This window comes from Erinaceus europaeus, chromosome 7, assembly GCF_950295315.1.
Source record: "Erinaceus europaeus chromosome 7, mEriEur2.1, whole genome shotgun sequence".
Taxonomy (NCBI): Eukaryota; Metazoa; Chordata; class Mammalia; order Eulipotyphla; family Erinaceidae; genus Erinaceus; species Erinaceus europaeus.
The window spans coordinates 128,852,401-128,875,681 of NC_080168.1; the positions used below are offsets into that span (position 1 = coordinate 128,852,401).

The window sequence follows — 23,281 nt, forward strand, 5'->3', positions numbered from 1 at the left end:
TTTCAAAGTGTGACTCATTTACCGAATTCTGCAGTTCTCCCCATCCTCCCAGAGCATGGAAATGTCTAAACTTTTCACCAAACAATCGTCCACAAATGTGGCGTTCCAAGTACACAGTATGTCCTTCATTTAACCTGAAAAAAGGTTGTTGTCTTTTTTAAATTAAGGCAGTGACACAGCTGAGCAGAAAAAGCATCTAAACAAGGCATTTTTCTTCTTACTGTTCTGTTACAGTAAAGCAGTAGTGAAGCGTCAGCTCTCTAATCTAAACCGGCTGCCTATGTGGTTCCCTGCATTCAATTCAGAACAGAAACAGCGCAGCCCCCCGCCCCCCATGACAGCAGAGTAAATTAATCCGTGGTCCTCGTTTTGTGTGTCCAGATACTAAAATGTGAGCATATCAAGACTGAACACACACAGAACTAACCAGATAAAAAAATTAAGTCCTTTCTACCAAATAATGCTAACAAAGCAAAACAAGATAGATGCAAAAGCAATTTAGAGTGGTGAGAGGCAGAGAAAGAACTTAATCAGCCACAAGATATAATAAAGAAAAAAAAAATCTTACCAAAAATGATCCCAAGTTTTGTTGGTCACCAGGTTTCCCGTCCAGCTGTGAGATATTTCATGTGCAATCACCTAGGTGAGAGAGGACGTGAGCACTCATGAAACCCAGCATCCTAACCTAAGATACCGTGATCATCACATCAGACCCTGGTCCTTTCAATATCAAAATCCTCAAAACAGTGTCATGACATTCACACTGAGGTTTAACAAAAGGAAAAGCAGTCACCACTAACCAAAGACAGAAAGTGGAGTATAGTTAAAGAATTAAAAGACGAAAATAGTCTAGGAAACATTAGATTAAATGGAGATATAAATCCTTTAAATATTTCATGACCATGGAGAAATCAAACAATAAAATGCCTTAAAATCTATTAAACTGTGTATTGCACCAAAGTAAAAGACTTCGGGGTGGGGGGGAGGGTCCAGATCCTGGAACATGATGGTGGAAGACCCACTGGGGGTTGAATTGTTATGTGGAAAACTGTGGAATGTTACACATGTACAAACTACTGTATTTTACTGTTGACTAAACTATTAATAACCCAACAAACTTTTTTTTAAAGATCTATTTGATCGAATTGTTGATGTAATAACATCCTGTAACTACAATCCCCAAGTTATCTTTTATATATCTTCAATATAACAATACAATAGATATTACATAATTAGTTGACTTAAACTTTTTGATAAAAACATGATTCTAATTTTTTAAAAAATATTTTGTTTATTTATTAATGAGAAAGACAGGAGGAGAGAGAAAGAACCAGACATCACTCTGGTACATGTGCTGCTGTGGGTTGAACTCGGGACCTCATGCTTGAGAGTCCGATGCCTTATCCACTGTACCACCTCCCAGACCACATGATTCTAAATATTAATTTACAGGGTGGAGGGTAGATAGCACAATGGCTATGCAAACAGACTCTCATGCCTGAGGCTCCAAAGTCCCAGATTCAATCCCCCACACCACCATAAGCCAGAGCTGAACAGTGCTTTGGTAAAAAAAAATAATAATAAATAAATAATAAATAAATTTTAACTTACATTGGAGAGAGACTTGTCACCTGCCTAAAAAAGAAGAAAATAACTTTAGTATGTAAGTACCCAAATTACAGGTTATATCTACAAAGACCTCCTATATCTCAACACACAGTACTCTGTTATTAACTGTCCACTGCCTGCCTGCCTGTCTGCCTGTCTGCCTGTCTGCCTTCCTTTCTTTCTTTTTGCCTCCAGGGTTATTGCTGGGGTTCAGTGCCTGCACTACAAACCCACTGCTCTTGGAGGCTGTTTTTCCCATTTTTGATGCCCTTGTTAACTGTTATTGTTGTTATTGCTGTTGTTGTTGTTGAATAGGACAGAGAGATATCAAGAAAGGAGGGGAAGGCAGAGAGGGGGAGAGAAAAGTCAGACACCTGCAGACCCGCGTCACCACTTGTGATCCTTATGCGGGTCCTTGCACTTCAGGCCATGTGCCTAACCCACTGTGCTACCGCCCGCCCCCCACTGTATTTCTGCGTACCAATAAGGAGTTCAAGGGTCTTGAGAAAGTAAAAGTTCAATCACAGGACTAAAAAATATAGCATCATAATTCCTTCTCTCCTTAAGCCCAGCGAATTTCCTAATATAAGTCAAACCAAGTATTTGTCTTTAACTTCCAAGAAACATTTCTTCTGCTTCCATTTCCTTCCTTCCAAATGGGGGGCTTGAACCCAGGTCCTTGGGCATTGTAACATGCATGCTCAACCAGGTGTGTCACCACCTGCCCCCCTCAACTTCCATTTTCTTATGCTTGCTCTGACCTGCCTTCTTTCTCTGCTTATTGACAACAGCATATTTAAGAAACATGTACAGCATTCTTTCTTTTGTGCTGTGCTTTCTTTTATTTATTTATTTAGCTGTTCCAAGAAGGATTTCAAGCTGTTCACATAAACAGATAAAACACAACTCTCTCCTGGCCGAATTCTCCCCCAACACGGCAAAGATACTTCTTGCTGCTTTGTTAATCATCATTTATACCAATGATGTAAATGGTGTATTTCATAATCTGACAGTAGACTGTTATGTGGGCCCTCCCACTTCCAACATCCTGACACATCTTGAACAAAATATTCTTTTCCCTCAAATGGCCAAATTGATTTCTTTAGAAAGATGAAGTAGTAAAAACCACAATAAGCAAAAAAAAAAAAAAAAAAGAAATAAAGAGTTTATAAGTTAAAAAAAAACAAACTTTAAAAATATATCACTGGCAGTCTAAGGCTCTTCATACGTAGGTCTGTGTTTGAGGAGAACTCAATTTCCGATGAAGGAAGACTGCCAGGTGCTCAGCGTGTGCCGACTCGCACTGTGAGGCCCCAGATCCAACCCTGCCATGCATATGCCAGAGCTGAGCAGGCCTCTGCTTTCTCTCACTCGCATTAGGTAAACAGATTGTTAACAACAAAAAAGAAGTGGACAATGACTCCCACAAGAAGAATGTGCTTGAGTGGTCCTTCCTGGCCCGCTTTGTGCGCATCCTGCCGCGGGCCTGGCACAGCCCAATCACCCTGCGCCTGGAGCTGCTGGGCTGCTAGCCGGCAGAAGCGGGGTGCCCCCCCCCCCGCCCCTCCTGGCTGGCAGTGGGGCTGCTGCCTCCACCTCCACACTGACTGTGATTGTCCAGCCCCTCTCCCTTCCCCTCCTCCCGCCACTCCCCTGTGGGATTCGGAGGACACTTCTCTAGATCCCCTGGTACCACCTGCCCCCTCCCCCAGTCTCTCCCACCCTACAGCCCCAGGCAGGAAGCTGCCACTCTTATCTCCACTTCCCTGTCTTCCTGCAGACCCTCCTGGCCTGGGATTCCTGACAAGAGACTGAAGTTGGGGGTGGGGGGGTCTGTGTGGGGACAGGGGCTGGGCCCGGGTGCCCTCTGTGCTGGCTCTTCACCCCAGAGTCCACGGCAGCTTCAAATATATTTATGTCACCTCAAAAAAAAGAAGAAGAAGAAGAAACATTTCCACTCACCAGCAGAGTCGGCGTGACGAAGGTGAGGCAAGGATTCTCCATGCCGCCGTACGGGAAGGATGGCGGCAGGACCAGCAGGTCGTACTGCCCCCACACATACGGCCCTCCCAGGTCCTCCGCGATCTTCAGCATAGACTCAGTCTGGAAAGTGAGTGATGTTTACTGACAGACCTTACTCATCACCACAAGTGTCTCAGAACTGTATACTGCTTTGCACAGAAGTTACAGGCTAATGAGGTTTTAAACGAGAACGTCACGAAAAATGGTGCAACTGCAAATTCGCATAAAATCAGTCTACGTATATATACATTTCACCACATCACTCCAAATCACCACATTTTATATTTAAAGTGTTAAGCCTGCGGTCTACTACAGCCATTACAAAAGGATAACTGTATGACCAACCTCGGAAAATTCGTAAGCGGATTTTTCCACCTGCTCTTTCTCAGACCATACCAGTGTTCTCGGGCCAATTTGTCTGGAAAAGTAAAAAGAGGAAAAAAGGAAACTCAAGGCAAACTGCTCAGCTGGTTCTAGGAAAGACCGAAAGTACTGCCCACCAGCCCTCTGTGCAGGGAAAGAGGTGAGGTGAAAGGCTCCTCCGAGCTACAAGCCAGCTGCCACATGCACAGAAGTTAAAGCCACGCGGCTCTCTCAGGAGGCACAGACGGGGCAAATGAAAATAAAGACATGCTTTTAAGTGTCTAGTTTGGCCGTTTCACAACTAGAGAATCCCATGTGCAGCTCTGCATGAGATTGCTCCAGGACAGGGGTTGGTGTGAGCTCTGTCATATAGTGAACAGCTGAACATTTTATACAGGAGCAAAGGTACTCTCCGCGCTGCTGGTGGGAGTGTCGACTGGTGCAGCCCCTGTGCAGAGCAGTCTGGAGAACTCTCAGAAGGCTACATAGGACAGGTCATAGGACCTGTCCTATGACCCTGCAATTCCTCTCCTGGGGATAGATCCTAAGGAACCCAGCACACCCATCCACAAAGCTCTGTGTGCACCTGTGTTCACAGCAGCAGTTTGTAACAGCCAGAGCGTGGAAGCAACCAGGTGTCCAACAACAGATGAGCGGCTGAGCAAGAAGGATGAACATTGCATGATAGACAGCAGTTGAGAAATAACAGAAATAACAGTTGAGAAATAACAGAAGAAAGCAGAACTTGGACTGAGGATGGTGTATTGCATCAAAGTAAAGGACTTGGGGGCGTCGGGGAGGGGAACTTTCAGTTCCTGGTGCTGATGGTGGAGGAGGACCTAGGCAGGGGGTTAGATTGTTTTGCAGAAAACTGAGGAATTTTACACATGAGCCAACGACTATATTTACTGTTGACTGTAAACCATTAATCTCCCAGTTAAAAAAGCAAAACCAATAAGTTTTATGTAACACAAACCCCAAATACGACTTGGCCTTAGCATTCTTCTCCAGAGAGGCAGCTAGATACTTCTCAAACTTTAATGTGCATATATATTATTTAGGGAGCTTGTTAAAAATACAAGTGTCGGTTGAGTATGAATCTGGAAGAGGACCAGGGTATTTGCATTTCTAACTACTCTCGGGTGATACCAAAGCTACTCATGGTGTGTAGACCACATGGGTGACAACGGTAAGGAGTACGTACGTTTCATGAGCCACAGATGAGGCCTACATTGCACTTTTAAACCGGCTAGTAGCCACATAAGAATTATGTCAGTGGTTGGGTTGTGGATCACCCAGTGGAGTGCACATGATATCATGCGCAAAGACTTGGGTTCAAGCCCCCATCCCCACATGCAGGAAAGAAGTTTATGATCTGTGAAGCAGTGTGACAGGTGTCTTATCTTCTCTTCTCACCCTCTTATCAAAACCAGAAAGACAAAGAAGAAAATGTTGCTACTAGGAAAGGCAGAGCTCTGCAAGCACCTAGCTCCAGTCAGTGGTAACCCTGGTGGTAGCAGTGGTAATAATAATAACAATAATTATCTTTGAAATAAGCAAAATGAAACTCAAGGAGTCCAGTCTAATACTGTATTTTGTTTAACCCATGATACTCAGAATATGAGCATGTCAATGTATAATCAACTCAGCAGTTATTATACGTTATTATTATTAGATAATTATGTTATAATCTTTTTTTCATACTTAATTCAGTGGAAACCAGCACAAGTCAAGCCTCATGTGGCTGGTGGTTATTACACGAGAAGCTAGGCTGATAACGCATGGGCTCGAAAAAGTCAGACGCCCTAAAAAAGCTGGGGGCCAGGTTCTGTGACACGTAACTGCTCCTTGAGGTAGGAAAGAAAGATACTATAATTTCGAGAATGAGGGCATGGCATTCATAAGAAATGACTTATTTGAACTTTTGTTAGAATTTGGATCATTGACTAGAGGTAAATGCATCCTCATTCTATTATACTTGGCAAATGTAAAGGAGTAAAGATTTCTTTAAATTTAAAATTATTACTTACATTTTGCCATTAGGTTTGATTTTTTTTCTAAGTCATCAGCTTGATATCTTGAGACATTTACAAGTAGTCTAGCAATTAATCCTGAAAGAGGTTCAAGATGCCTAAAGCTTTTGATAAACTTCTTCGAGAGCTTACCTGCTTTCTAGAGCTCCAACAACTAAAGCAATCAGGTAGCAGGGTATTGGAACCTAAGAGGGCAAATAAAACACACAGCACATCTAGTGTTTAAAAACATTTAGAGTCCACACCTTTTGTTTTTTAATTAATTTATTTATTCCCTTTTGTTGCCCTTGTTTTATTGTTGTAGTTATTGTTGTTGTTGTCGTTGTTGGATAGGACAGAGAGAAATGGAGAGAGGAGGGGAAGACAGAGAGGGGGAGAGAAAGACAGACACCTGCAGACCTGCTTCACCGCTTGTAAAGCAACCCCCTCTATAGGTGGGAAGCCAGGGGCTCGAACCAGGATCCTTACACCAGTCCTTGCGCTTTGTGCCACCTGTGCTTAACCCGCTGCGCTACCGCCCGACTCCCAGTCTACACGTTTTTTAATGTCTCAAGACTAGTAGGCATTACTTTCCTTTTGTATTTTGCAAATAGTTCTCATTTTCAAAGGGTCAACCTAAGTCAACATGATGTAAAGTATTTCAAAACATTTATTTCCCTTTTCATAAGAAAAGTGAAAAGTGGATTTCACAGAATACATTTTAACAATTTATCAAAAAAAAAAAAAAAAAAAACTCTAAGGTTAGTTGCCTTTTAAGCGTTTGCTTAGTCTTTTGACTTTGAAAATGCTTCTAATTCCCTTAGGGCACTACTGATATATTTGAGAGACACACAAATATTCTAGCAGTAAGATATGGAAACCTGGAGTCCCAGAAACTGGGACTAGTGCTAGAGAGACCACTGTGGGCCACTTATTGCTCACTGTTCTGTTGCAGAAGCTGGTCTACAGACACACACGCTGGTACACACACAAGCACACACACTCACATACACACACAGAGAGAAGAAACAAAAATAGTAATTCTTCCTAAATTCTTAATACTTCAGAGACAGTTTTGCCTTCTTGGGTAAAAGCTAGTTGTCGTTCACTGCCAGCGACCAGAGCAAACGCTAGGCCTTACTTTCTGGTTGAATCTGTATATGTCTGTCATTCACCACCAGCGACCAGAGCAAACTCTAGGCCTTACTTTCTGGTTGAATCTGTGTATGTCTGTCGTTCACCACCAGCGACCAGAGCAAACTCTAGGCCTTACTTTCTGGTTGAATCTGTATATGTCTGTCGTTCACCACCAGTGACCAGAGCAAACTCTAGGCCTTACTTTCTGGTTGAATCTGTATATTTTCCTGCTCGGGTCTTCTGGGTCAGGTCCTTCTCCATCACGAATGGCGCTCATAAGTGCCACTAGTTCTTTAGGGACAGACACCTAATAGAAAAAAAGCCATTCCTGCTGTAAATGAAAGGCTCTGTGGAGCTAAACTATATATACACAATAATCTCTGCACCTCTTGCAAATATCTATATAGCGGAAAGATTATGGTCCCAATAAACTCACAGATATCAGTTTTACAGGATTAGGAATGTGCGAAAATAGCTCTAAAACAAGTGTGAAATATCTATATATCTAACTAAGAAGATTCAGCAGAAGCTACGTTAAAATCCCAGCTCTGCCACTCAGTAACGGTACAGACATGGCAAATACCCTCCTTAATCCCAGCTTCCCCTCCATTTTGTAAGACTGCTGCACGGATAATAATAACATAAGTGATGCGCCCACCCTCATGCCTGGCATCGAGTCTGGCTACCAACCTGATCTTCAACCCCAGCCCAAAGTAGATTCAAAGAATACCACAATATTCTCTTAAAATGGAGAAGAGAACTGTGAACAATTAGATGTTAAAGACACAGACTTGACTAAAATAGAGCTTTTTTTCTTTGAATTATAAAATAGAACTTTTTAAGGATCATGATTGTAATCAATTAAAATTTATCACCAGAACTATAAATTAATTTTCTCTGGAAATCTGTGCAAAGAAACCTCACTGGGCAAACCACTGTTACTTAGTCATACACACTAGCTCCATTATTCTAAAAGGCTTATTTCTGATCAACACCAGAGTCAAAGACCGCGCCCTGAAGGTAAATTCTAGCAAGGACTCATCCCAGGAAGTGCAAGAATTTTTTGGTCTTTGTGCACAGACTGGCAATCAAAGCCATTATGAAGGTAAACAGAAGTAGGTGCTTTAGAACCAAGTGCTACAGAGCCCACAGATCCTAAGAAGCATTCAGGAAATAATCTGGCCTCATCTCTTTCTTCCATTTAGCAGTGATGTACAGATGAGATAGCTGATGTGATAATGTCAGGAGACTTGCCCCAGGTCACGCTGTCATCTAGTGACATAAGAGTCCAGAACCTGATATTCTTTGCCTCTAAGCACACTTTTCTCCCTTCTTGTCTTTTTTTCCCTCCAGGGTTATCTCTGGGGCTTGGTGTCTGTACTATGAATTCACTGCTCCTGTGGCCATTTTTTCGATATTTTTTTCTTTTTGTATAGGACAGAGAGAAACTGAGAGGGGAGGGGAAGACAGAGAGGGAGAGAGAAAGGCAGACACCTGCAGACCTGCTTCACTGCTTGTGAAGCGACTCCCTGCAGGTGGGGAGCCGGGGGCTCAACCGGGATCCTTACACTTTGCACTATGTGTGTTTAGCCTGGTGCGTCCCCACCGGCCCCCTAAGTACTGTTTTCTACAGCACTACACTACGTGTGGTTTGCTTACAGGGTTAGTTACAATTCAAGAAGGCCCCATAAATATAGGCTGATACTCAATTCCATTTTGGGTTTTGGTAGATCTGACCTGTGTGATAGTATATATTTATTATAGTTCACATTTTCTTCAAAAAGAAAATGCAGTATCTATAGCAGTAAGTTGGAAATGTCTCCAGACAAGTCTATAGTATTGCCTGCTAGGATACGTACATGTTTGTATGGCTGTAGGGTGCACTTATAGCACCTTTAATCCTAAATATGTCAACCCTTTAAAGTTAAAAAGTTGTTCCCAAACTCTTGTTTTTAGGTCCAGAATTCCAAATTCCTTTTTGATACTGTTATTTCCTCAGCAGACACTTATTTTTCAAAATTATTTTTAAAACAGAGATGCAAAATAAGGGTTATAGTTTGTTATTTTTAATATTCTAGGTAGACTAAAACTAAGTAAAATATTTCTAGCTATGAAAATCAATTATAATAAAACTCAATTATTACCTCCACTTATTTATGCCATGTTTAACCATCTTGATCAATTAATTCAGCTAAAAAAAATAAGTAACATTTACCTCTGCACTGTAAGTTAATTTCACAGAAGGTGAGTCCTGGCAAGGAAGAATCGCTCTGCAGTGAATGGCCTAGGAAGAGGAGGAAAGAAAAAGAGCTAGTAACGGGTCACAGGATAGTTGTAGACATATGAGCTGTGAGGAGCCCTGAGTGGTGAAAAAGTGTTCTCTGCTGAAATGAACGTCACAGCCACAGCAGACTCTGTCTCTGTTGGGGAGAATCATGAGCCTGCTGAAGGAGCTGAAAAGAGTCTACAAGGAAACCTGTCTGACTTCTCACACTTATTTTGGTAAGAAGTTCATTTTTTCCTCTGCTTCGCTTTTCATGTGTTGTTAGCACAAGACGCCAGCACACTGTGCAGCACAACGTGGAAAAGCTGATAAGGGTACTGAGTACTGGCATTTTGATCACGCAGCAGACACTGAAAACAAGCGCTCAGAAAAGGAGCATCGCCCAGACCTCCAAACTTCCAGGACCGCCTAGCTATATTCATTCATATGAGCAGGTAAGCACGGCCTCATATTAAAGGGAGTTTCTCTTTTAAGTAGCATGTCAATGTCATTAGTGAGAGGTAAGAATCTAATTTTAGTGGTCTGGGAGGTGGCACAATGGATAAAAGCACTGGACTCTGAAGCGTGAGGTCCTGAGTTCGATCCCCGGCAGCACATGTGCCAGAATGATGTCTGGTTCTTTCTCTCTCCTCCTGTCTTTCTCATGAATAAAACAAATAAAATCTTAAAAAAAAAAAAAAGGATATGCGAGTAGGATGGTAGCGCAGCGGGTTAAGCACAGGTGACATAAAGCACAAGGACCGGCGTAAGGATCCCAGTTCGAGCCCCCGGCTCCCCACCTGCAGGGGAGTCACTTCACAGGTGGTGAAGCAGGTCTGCAGGTGTCTGTCTTTCTCTCCCCCTCTCTGTCTTCCCCTCCTCTCTCCATTTCTCTCTGTCCTAGCCAACAATGACATCAATAACAACAATAAAACAACAAGGGCAATAAAAGGGAATAAATTAATAAATATATGTATCTTTTTAAAAAAAAGGATATAATTTTAGACTGGAGTTGGTGTCTTGCACCTAATTAAAAGACTCTGGGGTGGAGGGGAGGGTTCAGGTCCTGGCACATGACGGCAGAGGAGGACCTAGTGAGGGCTGAATTGTTATGTGGAAAACTGAGAAATGTTACACATGGACCAAGTGTTGCATTTTACTGTCGACTATAAACTGTTAAACCCCCAATAAAGGCATTTTAAGAAAGAATATGATTTTAGTGATATGTAATAAATCAAAATGCTCTCTCAGGTAGGACCGACATACCATAAAACTGCTGTGTTCCCTGCTTCCCTCAACTGCACGCCCCGGGGGCTTTCTGTACGGCAAGCCTGGGTCCATTTACCTGGCACTGACTGAAGAGATATGGGTGTTTCTTCCCAGAAGTTTGTTCAGGGGTGAGCCACTGAAGAGCAGAAGAATTTGGAGACGTTTCAAATGAAATTTCTATAACGACTTCTTGGTTTCTGTAACAGAAAACCAAACACATCAGCGGAGTATGATTCAGTCTAGCTAACATTTACAATGTACAATATGTGCACGAAATAAATAATCTGTGAAGTCTCATTACTGACTGACAGTAAGGTTGAGAAATGTTGCTTCTGAAGTGGACAGACTGGCTTCCCACTTTGCTGTACAAATGCCACCCAATGGGGCCTTTTCCCTCCACCATACTAACTGCCTATGAAGTTGTAATACAAAGTACTGTGTCACCCACTTGGTATTTCTGATATCATTCTATCTTTTATAACAGTGGAAAGACGGAAGAAATAATTTTGGAACTCTGACCCGCTGCAGTGGGTATCAGAGCATGATAAAGACAAGTGTTCATATGCAAATGACCACTGGACAAGGTAAAGTAACAAAATGAAGAGTAAGCTTTTAGCAACTTTTAGAGCTCTCTTATGCCTGTTAAATCCTAATAATAAAAAAGTATGTTTAAACTTTCATTCTTTAAAAAAATTTTTTTTATTATTTATTTTCCCTTTTGTTGCCCTTGGCGTTTTTTTAAATTGTTGTTGTGGTTATTATTATTGTTGTTGTTGTTGATGTCACTGTTGTTGGATAGGACAGAAAAATGGAGAGAGGATGGGAAGACAGAGAGAAAGACAGACACCTGCAGACCTGCTTCACCGCCTGTGAAGCGACTCCTCTGCAGGTGGGGAGCCGGGGGCTCGAACCGGGATCCTTACGCCGGTCATTGCGCTTCGCACCACATGCGCTTAACCTGCTGCGCTACCACCCAGCTCCCTAACTCTTTCATTCTTAGTGCCTTTTATAAAGTACCCATCTGTGGACTGCAGAGATAGTATAATGGATATGCAAAAAGACTTTCATGCCCGAGGAACCAAATGTCCCAGGTTCAATCCCCAGTGCCACCATAAGCCAGAGCTGAGCAGTGCTCTGGTAGAAAATAATTAACCAAAGTATCAGTCTGTGCCAGACTGGGAATAATATAAAAACCAACCCTTCACCCCAGATACTTTGAGCAGCACTGATAATGAGAAGCTACTAGAAGCTTTAGAGCCCAGCAGTTGTTGGCACCTGCCTTTGCAAACTGACTACATTACTAACCACTTCTGTGAGCTTGGGGAAATTATGTGAACCTTCTGTGCCACTGTTTTTTCATCTGGTCATGTGAACGTTTGCCTTCTCTCTCTCTCTCTCTCTCTTTTTTTTAATTGAAGTGATACTGCAATATAACTCTTTATAAACTTAAGGTGTGCATTACTGAAAACCAACATGAGTAGAAACTGCATTAAATTCTCCACCGAAAGTCCAACTTGATCCTTCATCGTCTAATCTGTTCCCAGATTTGTCCACCCCACCCATTCCCTCTCCCTTCTGGTAGCCACTAATGGTCTAAAAACTTCTTTCATTTGGGTCATCCACTTTTTTCTCTCTGAGGGAAATCATATTGGTGTCTAGCCTTTTCCACCTGACTTAGTGAGTTCGACACATTCTGGTATGTCCATCCCTGGTGTTGCAACTGGCATGATTTCATCTCTTCAATAATGGAGTAATGTTCCACTGTGTGTATATAGCAAATCTTTGCTTTCTCTCTCTCTCTCTCTCTTTTTTTAAAGAGAAAAAAAAGTAAGAAAAGAAAAAGGCATGAAATAAAGACACAGGATATCTAAAGGTAGATTACTCTAAGCAAATTTTGCTTATTCTTTTTCCCTTCAAAGGAGTGTATGGGGCAGAGATATGATAATTCTGATTTCAACTTTCAAGAGTAAGTTCTATTTCTCGAATGACCCTTTTCCTCATTCATAAAATGCAGATTGCATTATATAGGACCACTATAAGGATTAGGTAACAAGCTCAATTGCAAGTATTTATCTTAAGATTGGTACATAAAAATGGGGCTGTATTTGTCATTTAAAAATACATTTTTATTTCATTTAAAGTGGCTGGCACTATTACCACCCCTCTGAGGATGTTTAAAAGAAACACTGTACACAGTTGGCCAAGAAATATACTGGTAAAAAAATATTTATCAAGTAAAGGACAATTACTGTCCCTATGACAACCTTTATTAGAGTCACCATACAAGTAAATGGAGTAAAAGTCAAGGTTAGCTTAGACCCCACCAAAATCCTAGGTGTATTTCCTCCCTAACTTGAGGCCAGATCCTACAAACTTAACACCTGCTTGGACACAACAAATGACACTCTATGCTTTAACATCTGGGAGAAAGCCTCAGCTTGTCAGGAAAAGAGAGACCGGATAAGGGTGAGACCCTGGCTCACTTAGATGGTCTTCCTGGTCACTGTCAGGCCACTGCACCGCCTGGGGCTCTCATCAGGGAATCCGTGGATTTCTCCATAGATTCAGTGAGCCTCGACCTTTAACAGACCCCTCTCTCCACAATCAATTTCTATCAGGAATGTCATCATAAGTCCTCTTGTGGGCTTCTTCTTCTTCTGTAAGATTAATTTATCTATTTATGAGAAAGGTAGGCGGACAGAGAGAAAGAACCAGACAGCACTCTGGTACATGTGCTGCTGCTGGGAATTGAACTCAGGACCTCATGCTTGGAGAGTCCAGTGCTTTATCCACTACACCACCTCCTGGACCACATCATGTGGGCTTCTTCAGGATCATATCCTCACTATAAACTACCAATAGTAAAGACTGCCCCGCTCTCTAAAGGGAGGCTGGTCAGCCTGCTCTGCCCCTCGAGGAAGATGGGTCTTGAAATGAGAGCAGCCTAGAATGTTCCCAGCTGTGACCATGGACTGTGAGCTCAGACTGACAGGGACTCGGAAGCTACAGGGGCTCCTGTGCTGAATGTGACTAGATATGGGCCCAGGTCACATGGTAAATAGTTCACTGTATTTATATATTTTCTTCAAGTTTGGGAGCTACTCTCTGTCCTGATGCAGTTTTCTAATCCTATTCTCAACTCTGACATCATCTTCACTGCTTGCAAAGTTCCTCCCTTCACCCTCGCAGGTGAGGACTAGGGCCTTGAACCCAAGTCCTTGCTCAGGATAAAGTGTGCACTTCAGTGGGTGTGCCACCACCTGGCCCCTTAAAAAGTGTTTTAGACAATGAGTTTCTATAGTATTTTAATATATATTTTTCACTCTAAGCTTCAATCTGAGCACAGATTAGTAATAGTATACCAAACCACTATATACCTACTACAAACTCAAATAGAAAAGGAAAAAAAAAATCTGAATTCACTAAAATAGATTTCTCCCATTGATAAAAAGAAAGAGAAAAGTAACATCCTTACTTGCACAGAGCCATGGGAAGAGAAATTTCCATTGGTGATCCTTTGTAACCTTGACTCTCCCCAAGAGCAAATTTGACTTCTTGTCCATTGATGATCACTTTTTCTATCGTAAGGTCCTTTGTATCCAAAGTCTAAAATTAAATTAATATTTTTAAGTGACAATAGTTTTTACATCAGAGAAAACTGCATTAGACACCAGGTTAACTGCAATGATGACGGGGTAGAATCAGTTACTTATGGAGAGCAGGATACAGTGAAATTACAGACATTCAAAGGATCACGTTAGTTCACACTCCCTCTCTCGTGGCCTTAAACCCCTGAGCACCTTGGGTTTCTATCCATATACACTGCTAGATAATTCTCAGAGTGACACACATTTGAGGTTTCAAGTTAAAGTCGAATCTAAAATTCTTCTCATGTCCTAAAACGTCTCTGCTATGAAGGGCCAGGCGGTGGCACACCTGACAGAGCACACGTATTACGATGCACAAGGACTCATGTTCAAACCCCCAAGGGGGGAAAACAAACGGGGGGGGGGGGGAGGTGGGGGGGGAAGGTGGGGGGAGAGGGAACTTCATGAGTGTGAAGTAGTGCTGCCTGTATCTCTCTCCTCTAGCTCCCTTTCCCTGTCAATTTCTGTCTCTGTACAAAATAAATAATTACAAGTGAATAAAATATATAAAAAGGTTCTTGGCTATGAAAAAAAATATATCACCCGGTTTCATCATGGCGCTTTAGCACATTCACATATGAATTCCATAGTCCACTTCTTATGGACTTTCATCTCTCGAGAAATTAAAACGACCCTTGATCCTTGCTAGGCTGACAAAGTTTAATCTGATGTGGCGGGTCTGAACCCAGCCCCTGTAGGGTCAGGAGAGCTGCTCCCCAGCCAGTCAAATAATAGCAGCTGCTCTGGGCAGGAAGGGAATGGAAGCATCTCAGTTACTGTCCCGTCCCACCAGCTCTCAACTCATCTCTTGTTCTAGAATCTTCACCCTTCCTGGTCCACAAGACTGTTTCCAACAGCCTAAACAAGCCTCCCATCTTATTTTTATAACTTTACGTGGCCCTCCTTCCCAGTCTTGTAACTATTCTCATTTTCTCTTAACTGTTTTAACCGCCAATCTTAGGCAGTTCCAACAATCTTTAAGGTCAATCTTTGGTTACCTCCACTTGCTCACCAGTCTCACGTCCACACCCTCTCCCACCTGCCTTATAGCTCCCCTACCGAGGGGATAGTCTTCATCAAAAAAACCTTTTCTGGGGCCCAGTGGTGGCGCACCTGGCTGAGCCTGTGTGTTACAATACACAAGGACCCGGGTTCGAGCTCTTGGGCCCCACCTGCAGGGGGAAAACTTTGCAAGTGGTGAAGCAGTGCTGCCGCTGTCTCTCTCTCTCTCTCTCCCTGTCACTCCCTTCCCTCTTAATTTCTGGCTATCTCTATCCAATAAATAAAGATACTTAAAAAAAAAATCTTTTCTGAGTCTGCCTCTCTCTTTCCCTAGTAGGGTGGGTCTCTGGGGAAGCTGAGCTCCAGGACACATTGGTGGGGTCTTCAATCCAGGGAAGTCTGGCCGGTATCCTGATGACACCTGGAACCTGGTGACTGAAAAGAGAGTTAACATACAAAGCCAAACAGGTTGTTGAGCAATCATGGACCCAAAGCTTGGAATAGTGGAGAGGAAGTGTTAGGGAGGTACTCACTGCAAACTCTAGTATACTTCTGCTTTCTTACTTTGGTGCCATACTCCAAGCTCAGTCAATTTCTGCTTTGCGTTTCTACTTCTTTTTTTTTTTTTTACATGCATAACATTCCCCAGATTCCCATTTAACAGTACAACCTCCACTATTTCATTCATCATTTTTCATGGACCTGTATTCTCCCCACCCACCCAAAAAAAAAAAAAAAATCTTTTCTGTTCAATAATCTTGGCCTTTGTCCACTCAAAGGCCGTACTGAAGACAGATACCATCTGTTTGTTCCTTTCCTTTTTGCCACCAGGGTTATCACTCTGCTCAGTGCACGCATGACAAATTCACCCCCCTGTCCTTTTCTAATTATAACAGGCTGAGAGAGGGAGACATGTGCAGCACGGCTCCACTGCTTGTTACGCTCCTCCGTCTCCCCACAGGTGAGGACTAGGGACGAGAACCCAAGTCCCGATGCATGGAGATGTGTGTGCATTTACACCACCGCCCAGCCCCATTCCTTGGTTTCTTCTGACTTTGACTCTCTCTCTCTCTCTCTCCCCCTCTCTCTATACACACACACACACACACACACACACACACACACACACACACACACACACACACACACACACACATTGCTAGTTATCCTACTTACTTAGTGCTGTTCTTCATTCTAACTTCTGAATAAAGCTATGTCCTAAGGCTCCAGTGTCTGTTTAAATTTTCAACTAAAACTTCTGTGCAGACGACTAAGTCTATTTCTACCGACTAAGTCTATTTCTACCGTTGAATTCGTCCTATAGGCTTTCAGACCAGTTATCTCTAATTGCTTGCTTACAATTCCATGGGAAATGCTGCCTTGAGGCCGGGTAGTGGTTGAGTGCACGTTACAGCGCTCAAGGACCTGGGTTCAAGCCCCTGGCGCCCACTTGCAGGGCTGCAAGTGTCTATCTCTCTCCCTCTCCCTTCCTCTCAATTTCTGGCAGTCTCTAACCAATAAAGACAGTAAGTTTTAAAAGGTTTAAAAAGGAAATATCGCCTCATATTTCACAGGCACCTAAAAGTTATAAAAAGTAAAGCTCTGGCCTGGCCTCCCTTCACTCTTAGATTCACTAATGAGAAACCGAAGCCGGCCACCACTCTGACATGTGTTGCCCGGGACTGAGCTCTGGGCCTCAAGCTTGCAAATCCTGCTTCCACCCAATGCATACCTATTGGGCTGTTCCTGCTTCTTCTATTCAAAGAACTAGAACTTGAAACACTCAAATAATCTAGTTGATTCTACTTCCCAATCCTGCGCCGATGAGCCAGTGCTTCCTTCACACTGCTTTTATTCTGTCTTGTTTCTCCCACCAGCACCCTAGGGTAGGCCCTGGACTCCGTATCGCAGGCATTTTTTTTTTTTTCTCCTTGAAACTAAGTCTGGAATAGCATGGGAAATTAAGTCAAGCGACAGGTATTTTTCAGTTGTCTTTTTTTTATGTGATAAACTCAGGTGAAGTCATAGGCAATCACTAAGCTGAGCCTCAGTTTTCTAGAATCAATTACCCTGCGATTGGGAGGAAATTTTCATCCTGCTGTAATTTCTTTTAATGCAGCCAATTTGTTAAGAACACTGTGCTTCCCTCCTAATGGACCCATTTCTTGTAGTTTGTCCTTTGGGAGGGTTATCCTTACTCCTAATTAGCAGAACTGATTTATATTTGCATAGTAAGAACATTTAATTTATATCTCATTAAGGATAAGCTACTGTTCAGTTCCTCCACCTTCTAGTATCTTTCTGAATATATGACTTGTTTTAAAAACTTGATTTGAATGTGCACACACACAACTATGCATGGTTACACTGCCCTACATCAGAATGAATCTGGCCATCTAACAGAGCACAATCTTTTCTGTATTGTTTACACTTTTGGAATCTGTTCAGAATCAGAACTCATGTGATTGCTATTTTATGAAAAGTTTTTCATATCCTCTATGATTGCTTTATCAGGTGCCTTGATTCTCTCCTGCAATACTTATTATATTATGATTGTTTTATCAGTTACCTTGATTCTCTCCTGCAATACTTATTATACTATGCTATAACGATTTGCTTTCTCTACTAGACTTGGGGTCTCTTAAAAGACAAATGATGCTACTCAGGTTTGCATTCTCAGGGCTTAGCACAATAATTGAAAATAGTAGATATCAACACAAGAAGTAAGTTCTTGACCAAGAGAAAATAGAAAATGCTATCTTGGGTGGGGCTAGATAGCATAAGTTTATGCAAAAGAGACTTTCATGCCTGAGGCTCCAAAGTCCTAGGTTCAGTCCCCACACCACCGTAAGTCAGAGCTGAGTAGTGCTCTGGTTAAAAAAAAGTGCTATGTTTAATTGTATATCTCAAGGCCTAACTTTAGTTGTCATTCCTAAATAACATAAAAAAAAAAAAATCCCTTTCAAATCTCAGTAAATGTTATGAAATAACTGATTAAAAAACAGTAGTAGGAAAGAGAAACAAAACACATTTGATGGATTACAAATTGGAATTAAAACTTTCTGACATTTTTTATTGAGCATTAACTATATATAAAGCCAAGATATCCAGATGCAGTTGTAGAAAAGAAAAGGACTGGACCTGATCAAATTGTAAGTAGGGCACCAAAGTAAAAACCCTGTGGTGAGGTTGCATGTGGTGACATGCAGCTTCCTGGGCCAGTGGGGGATGGGAGTGGGCGGGAGGGATGGGTCACAGTCTTTTGGTGGTGGGAATGGTGTTTATGTACACTCCTAGCAAAATGTAGACATATAAATCAGTAGTTGATTAATATGAGAGGGGGAAAATCAATTGTATGCCTCAAAGTTTTTCAAAACACAAACTGAATCTTTTTAATATATAGGCTGTGTATTTGATATGCGGGCTCTCTCAAAAGCCTAGACCAAGTAGATCAGAAGCAACCAATAGCACAGCTATATACAAGATACTGGATACTGTACAGCAAACCATAACAAAGGGACTTTTCAAAGTTAACCCAATTACCAAATAATGTGATGATAACATTAACTATCGATTGTCTTTTTGAACCTTAACACAGCAGGAACCTCACATCTCCACTATAGAGCCCCTACTTCCCCCAGTCCTGGAACCCTTGGATAGGGCCCACTTTCCCGTATGCCTCTCCCAATCCATACCAAATAATATTGCATCCGCCGATCACAACCTAACCAACGCCAACGATTGCCACCTCAACATGCTTCACCTCAGACTGTGTCCAGAGACTTCATGTGTGGAATGACAACCCTTCAGCTTCATTACTCGGGTGAGACCTTTCCTTTTATAGTATACTCTAATTCCATCTCAGGTGGTTCACTTTCTAACAAAGTCCCATAACCTAGATATACACCAGTTTCTGTGAGAGAGAGCTTATGTGCACACGTATCCATAAACTACTGCAAAATATATACCTGAAAGCAGAAGTACACTAGAGTTTGCAGTGAGTACCTCCCTAACACTTCCTCTCCACTATTCCAAGCTTTGGGTCCATGATTGCTCAACAACTTGTTTGGCTTCGTATGTTAACTCTCTTTTCAATCACCAGGTTCCAGATGCCATCAGGATACCGGTCAGGCTTCTCTGGACTGAAGACCCCACCAATGTGTCCTGGAGTTCCGCTTCCCCAGAGACCCACCCTACTAGGGAAAGAAAGAGGCAGACTGGGAGTATGGACCGACCAGTCAACGCCCATGTTCAGCGGGGAAGCAATTACAGAAGCCAGACCTTCCACCTTCTGCATCCCACAATGACCCTGGGTCCATGCTCCCAGAGGGACAGAGAATGGGAAAGCTATCAGGGGAGGGGGTGGGATATGGAGATTGGGTGGTGGGAATTGTGTGGAGTTGTACCCCTCCTACCCTATGGTTTTGTTAATTAATCCTTTCTTAAATAAAAAAAAAAAAAAAGAAAAGGACTTATTAATGAAAAGAAGTTAGCAATGTTACAATTTATTGTATATATAATACAATATAATATTTCATAGTATTCTCTTTGAATAGTACTCTATGAGAAACTCATACTTCTAGGCAGCTGGCCAATTATTGTGAAATATTTATAATAATATAATTGCCTTTTGCAAAGGCTGCTAAGAAGTTCCAGTGCCAACCTTGGGACCTGTTTCACTTTTTGTAGGTGTGTCTAGGACCTTAAACTCCTGTGTTTCAGATACGAAAAGCCATGAAACACAGTCCCTACCTTCAGGAAAGAAATATGCTATACGGAGTTCTGGTGTGGGAATTGTGTAGAGTTGTACCCCTCTTATCCTATGGTTTTGTCAGTGTTTCCTTTTTATAAATAAATAATAATATGCTAACTCCATATGAATAAAGCCAAAGACTTGGCCTCAGGTAACTGTTATAAATAAGCAAACAATTAAAAATAGATACTACTGTACTGTAATTAACTTTCCCTGTATAAAGTCCAACACTATAATTTTGAACTATAATATATTAAAAAGGAGTGCTGACCAGAAATCATTTATTTTTAAACATTTCATCTCTTTTAAAAAAATCATGACTTTAAAGCCTTACTTCTTTACAGACTTGGAAAACACAGTAATGATGGGCAGGTTTCCCAGCTGGGATAGCAAAGGGTCTTTCTTCTCAGATTTTAAGTACCCTGAAACTAGTTTACTTGTGGAGCAGTGAGAAAGCTTTTCTTTCACAAAACAGGTAGAAATTCAAGGTCAGATTCAGCTGTGATGGACAATCAAAATTCACTTTTCTTTTTGCCTCTAGGTACTGGGGCTCTGTGCCTTTATTACAAATCCATCCATCCTGGTGATAATTTTTTTCCTTTTTTCTTCGAATTTTTATTAAATGGACACCCGCAGACCTGCTTCAATGCTTGTGAAGCAGACCCTTTGCAGGTGGGGAGTAGAGGCTAGAAACCCGGTCCTTGTACTTGGTAATATACACACTTAACCAGGAATGCCACCAGCTGGCCCCGAAATTCACTTTTTTAAGGAAAGCGGGCTGGAGAGATAGCTCAGCAAGTTAGAGCACAGGACTCACATGTCTGAGACCCCAGCAGTCCTGGCTCAATCGCCAACACCACGTCAGAGTTGAGTGGTGCTCTGGTCTCTCTCACTCCTAAGTAAACAAATCTTTCCATAGAAGGTGAGACTGCACTGAGAGACGCCTCTAATTCAGCTAATCTTGCCCTGGCAAGCTGCCTACAACAAGAGATAGCAAGGAGCCTAGAGTACAACCTACAGGGACATGGCTACCTTTGTGCTTACAATATTGCTAGGAACTTCCTTCCTAGGATTATTCCTACAGATACATAGAAGAGCTGAACTAACTGTCCAATCAAATGGAGCAAGATAGTAGAGAACAAAGAGTAAGAAAGTTGCATGCTATATTCTGTTAGTCCTATTAATAAATTCAAAATGCAGAAAGTAAGAAATCATGGATGCCACCCACCCCCATCAAAACGGCTGATTGTGCCCAATTAACCCACCCCAATTTCCCTCAGGTTGACACCAGTAATCTGATTACTAGAACATCTATCTGATCACTAGGTGATCTATCTGATCACTAGGTCATCTACCTGATCACTAGATCAATCTGATCACTAGGTCAACAATCTGATCACTAGATCACCAATTTGATTACTAAACCACCAATCTGATCACTAGGTCATCTGATCACTAGATCATCTACCTGATCACTAGGTCATCTATCTGATGACTAGATCACCAATATGATCACTAGGTCACCAATCTGATCACTAGGCCACCAATCTGATCACTAGGTCATCTATCTGATGACTAGGTCACCAATCTGATCACTAGGTCATCTACCTGATCACTAGATCACCAATCTGATCACTGGGCACCAATCTGATCACTAGGCACCAATCTGATCACTGGGCACCAGTCTCTTCTTTGCAAAGGACACGGTGGCCGGCCACCTCCTGGTCCTCGCACTTGTAAAATGTCCGTCTGGAAATTGTGCAGGTGGAGGCCGCGCAGTCCGAGGAAGACACGGAAAGCAGGTCGTGTAGCGACAGCTGCAGTAACACCCCGGCCTCTGCACAAGTCTCCCGGCCTCCGCCACAGCTGCAGAAGCGCCTCCAGGAAGCAGCTCGCCAGGTAGGGCCAGGTAGGGCCAGGTAGGACCTGGTAGGACCTGGTAGGGCCAGGTAGGACCGCGGTCCGCATCCAGGCCCCGGGCCGCCCTGCCAGCGCGCAGGACTCAGGGGCGGTGGGTGGGAAGGACCCGGCCTGGTCAGGCGGGAAACCCAGAAGGGCTGTGGGGAGGGGCTGCGGGGAGGGTCATGCAGGGGTGCGGGGAGTGTCTGCAGGGAGGGTCATGCAGGGGTGCGGGGAGTGTCTGCAGGGAGGGTCATGCAGGGGTGCGGGGAGTGTCTGCAGGGAGGGTCATGCAGGGGTGCGGGGAGTGTCTGCAGGGAGGGTCATGCAGGGGTGCGGGGAGTGTCTGCAGGGAGGGTCATGCAGGGGTGCGGGGAGGGTCTGCAGGGAGGGTCATGCAGGGGTGCGGGGCGGGTTGCATAGGGAGGGTCGTGCAGGGGTGCAGGGAGTGTCTGCGGGGAGGGTCGTGCAGGGGTGCGGGGAGGGTCGCACGGGGAGGATCGTGCAGGGGTGCGGGGAGGGTTGCTGGGGGGAGGGTCGTGCAGGGGTGCGGGGAGGGTCGCACGGGGAGGGTCGTGCAGGGGTGCGGGGAGGGTCGCACGGGGAGGGTCGTGCAGGGGTGCGGGGAGGGTCTCGCGGGAGCGCCGCGCAACGACGAAATGGGCGCTGAGCGGGAGCCTGCGTGCAGGGGTGCGGGTGGCGCCCGCCGAGCGGGCAGGGACAGCGAGCCCGGAGGGCTGCCGGGCGGAGGCGGCGGGCCGTACCAGGCTGCGCAGATGGTCCTCCTGCGACTGGACCCGGAGCGCCGCCGTCCCGGTCAGCGCCCGGCGGCGGAAGTCGACGCTGCAGCGCAGATGCAGGTGCCGGGTCTGGCAGAGCGACGCCGGAGTGGCCAGGGAGCAGCTGTCCGCGGCCTCGGGCATGGCTCCGGGGACTCCCGCTCACACGAGCCGCGCGCCAAACTCCGCAGCCGGACGCCACGCGCGACACTCCCAGGACGAGGGCAGCGGGCGAAGCGAAGAGGAGGGCCGCGCGGCGCCTGCCGGGAAAGGAAGTTCCGGAAAGCCGGAGCTGAGTAGAGCAGGGGGTGGGTGGGGACTACAAGTCCCATAATGCAGTGCGGCAGGCCGCGCGCGCTGCTCCCTGGGAATGTGTAGTGGCGGGTCTCCGAGGAGGGTCCCGCGGGCTAGTGAGACGCAAGGAGTAGGGGCGGTAAGGGGTCGCGGGGGCTGCAGAAAATTGCCGAGTGCGGCGCGAGGAGCAAAGTGCACGACCGTACTTTTGTTTCGCCCCGCTTCTGGGAAAC

The 23,281-nt window shown here is 43.9% G+C and overlaps 1 protein-coding gene and 1 long non-coding RNA gene across 10 annotated transcripts in view; one reads left to right on the top strand and one right to left on the bottom strand.

Annotated features, from left to right (window-relative positions):
• Positions 1 to 22,952, bottom strand: part of LTA4H (leukotriene A4 hydrolase) — a 27,707-nt gene extending 4,755 nt beyond the window's left edge. Inside the window, exons 1-11 of the mRNA XM_060195578.1 lie at positions 22,740 to 22,952; positions 14,150 to 14,280; positions 10,751 to 10,871; positions 9,358 to 9,426; positions 7,345 to 7,449; positions 6,159 to 6,211; positions 3,976 to 4,048; positions 3,571 to 3,711; positions 1,612 to 1,635; positions 569 to 639; positions 23 to 134 (exon numbers count right to left, since the gene is read on the bottom strand). Of these exons, the coding sequence (XP_060051561.1) occupies positions 23 to 134; positions 569 to 639; positions 1,612 to 1,635; positions 3,571 to 3,711; positions 3,976 to 4,048; positions 6,159 to 6,211; positions 7,345 to 7,449; positions 9,358 to 9,426; positions 10,751 to 10,871; positions 14,150 to 14,280; positions 22,740 to 22,898 (1,059 nt within the window). The 5' untranslated portion in view covers positions 22,899 to 22,952. The remainder of the gene's footprint in view (positions 1 to 22; positions 135 to 568; positions 640 to 1,611; positions 1,636 to 3,570; positions 3,712 to 3,975; positions 4,049 to 6,158; positions 6,212 to 7,344; positions 7,450 to 9,357; positions 9,427 to 10,750; positions 10,872 to 14,149; positions 14,281 to 22,739) is intronic.
• Positions 22,953 to 23,074: 122 nt separating this feature from the next.
• Positions 23,075 to 23,281, top strand: part of LOC132539537 (uncharacterized) — a 144,949-nt gene continuing 144,742 nt past the window's right edge. For 7 of the 9 annotated variants that reach the window (XR_009550890.1, XR_009550894.1, XR_009550893.1 and 4 more), the window contains exon 1: positions 23,075 to 23,164. This is a non-coding gene — a long non-coding RNA (uncharacterized LOC132539537). The remainder of the gene's footprint in view (positions 23,165 to 23,281) is intronic. The other 2 variants (XR_009550888.1, XR_009550887.1) reach the window with 1 other exon arrangement.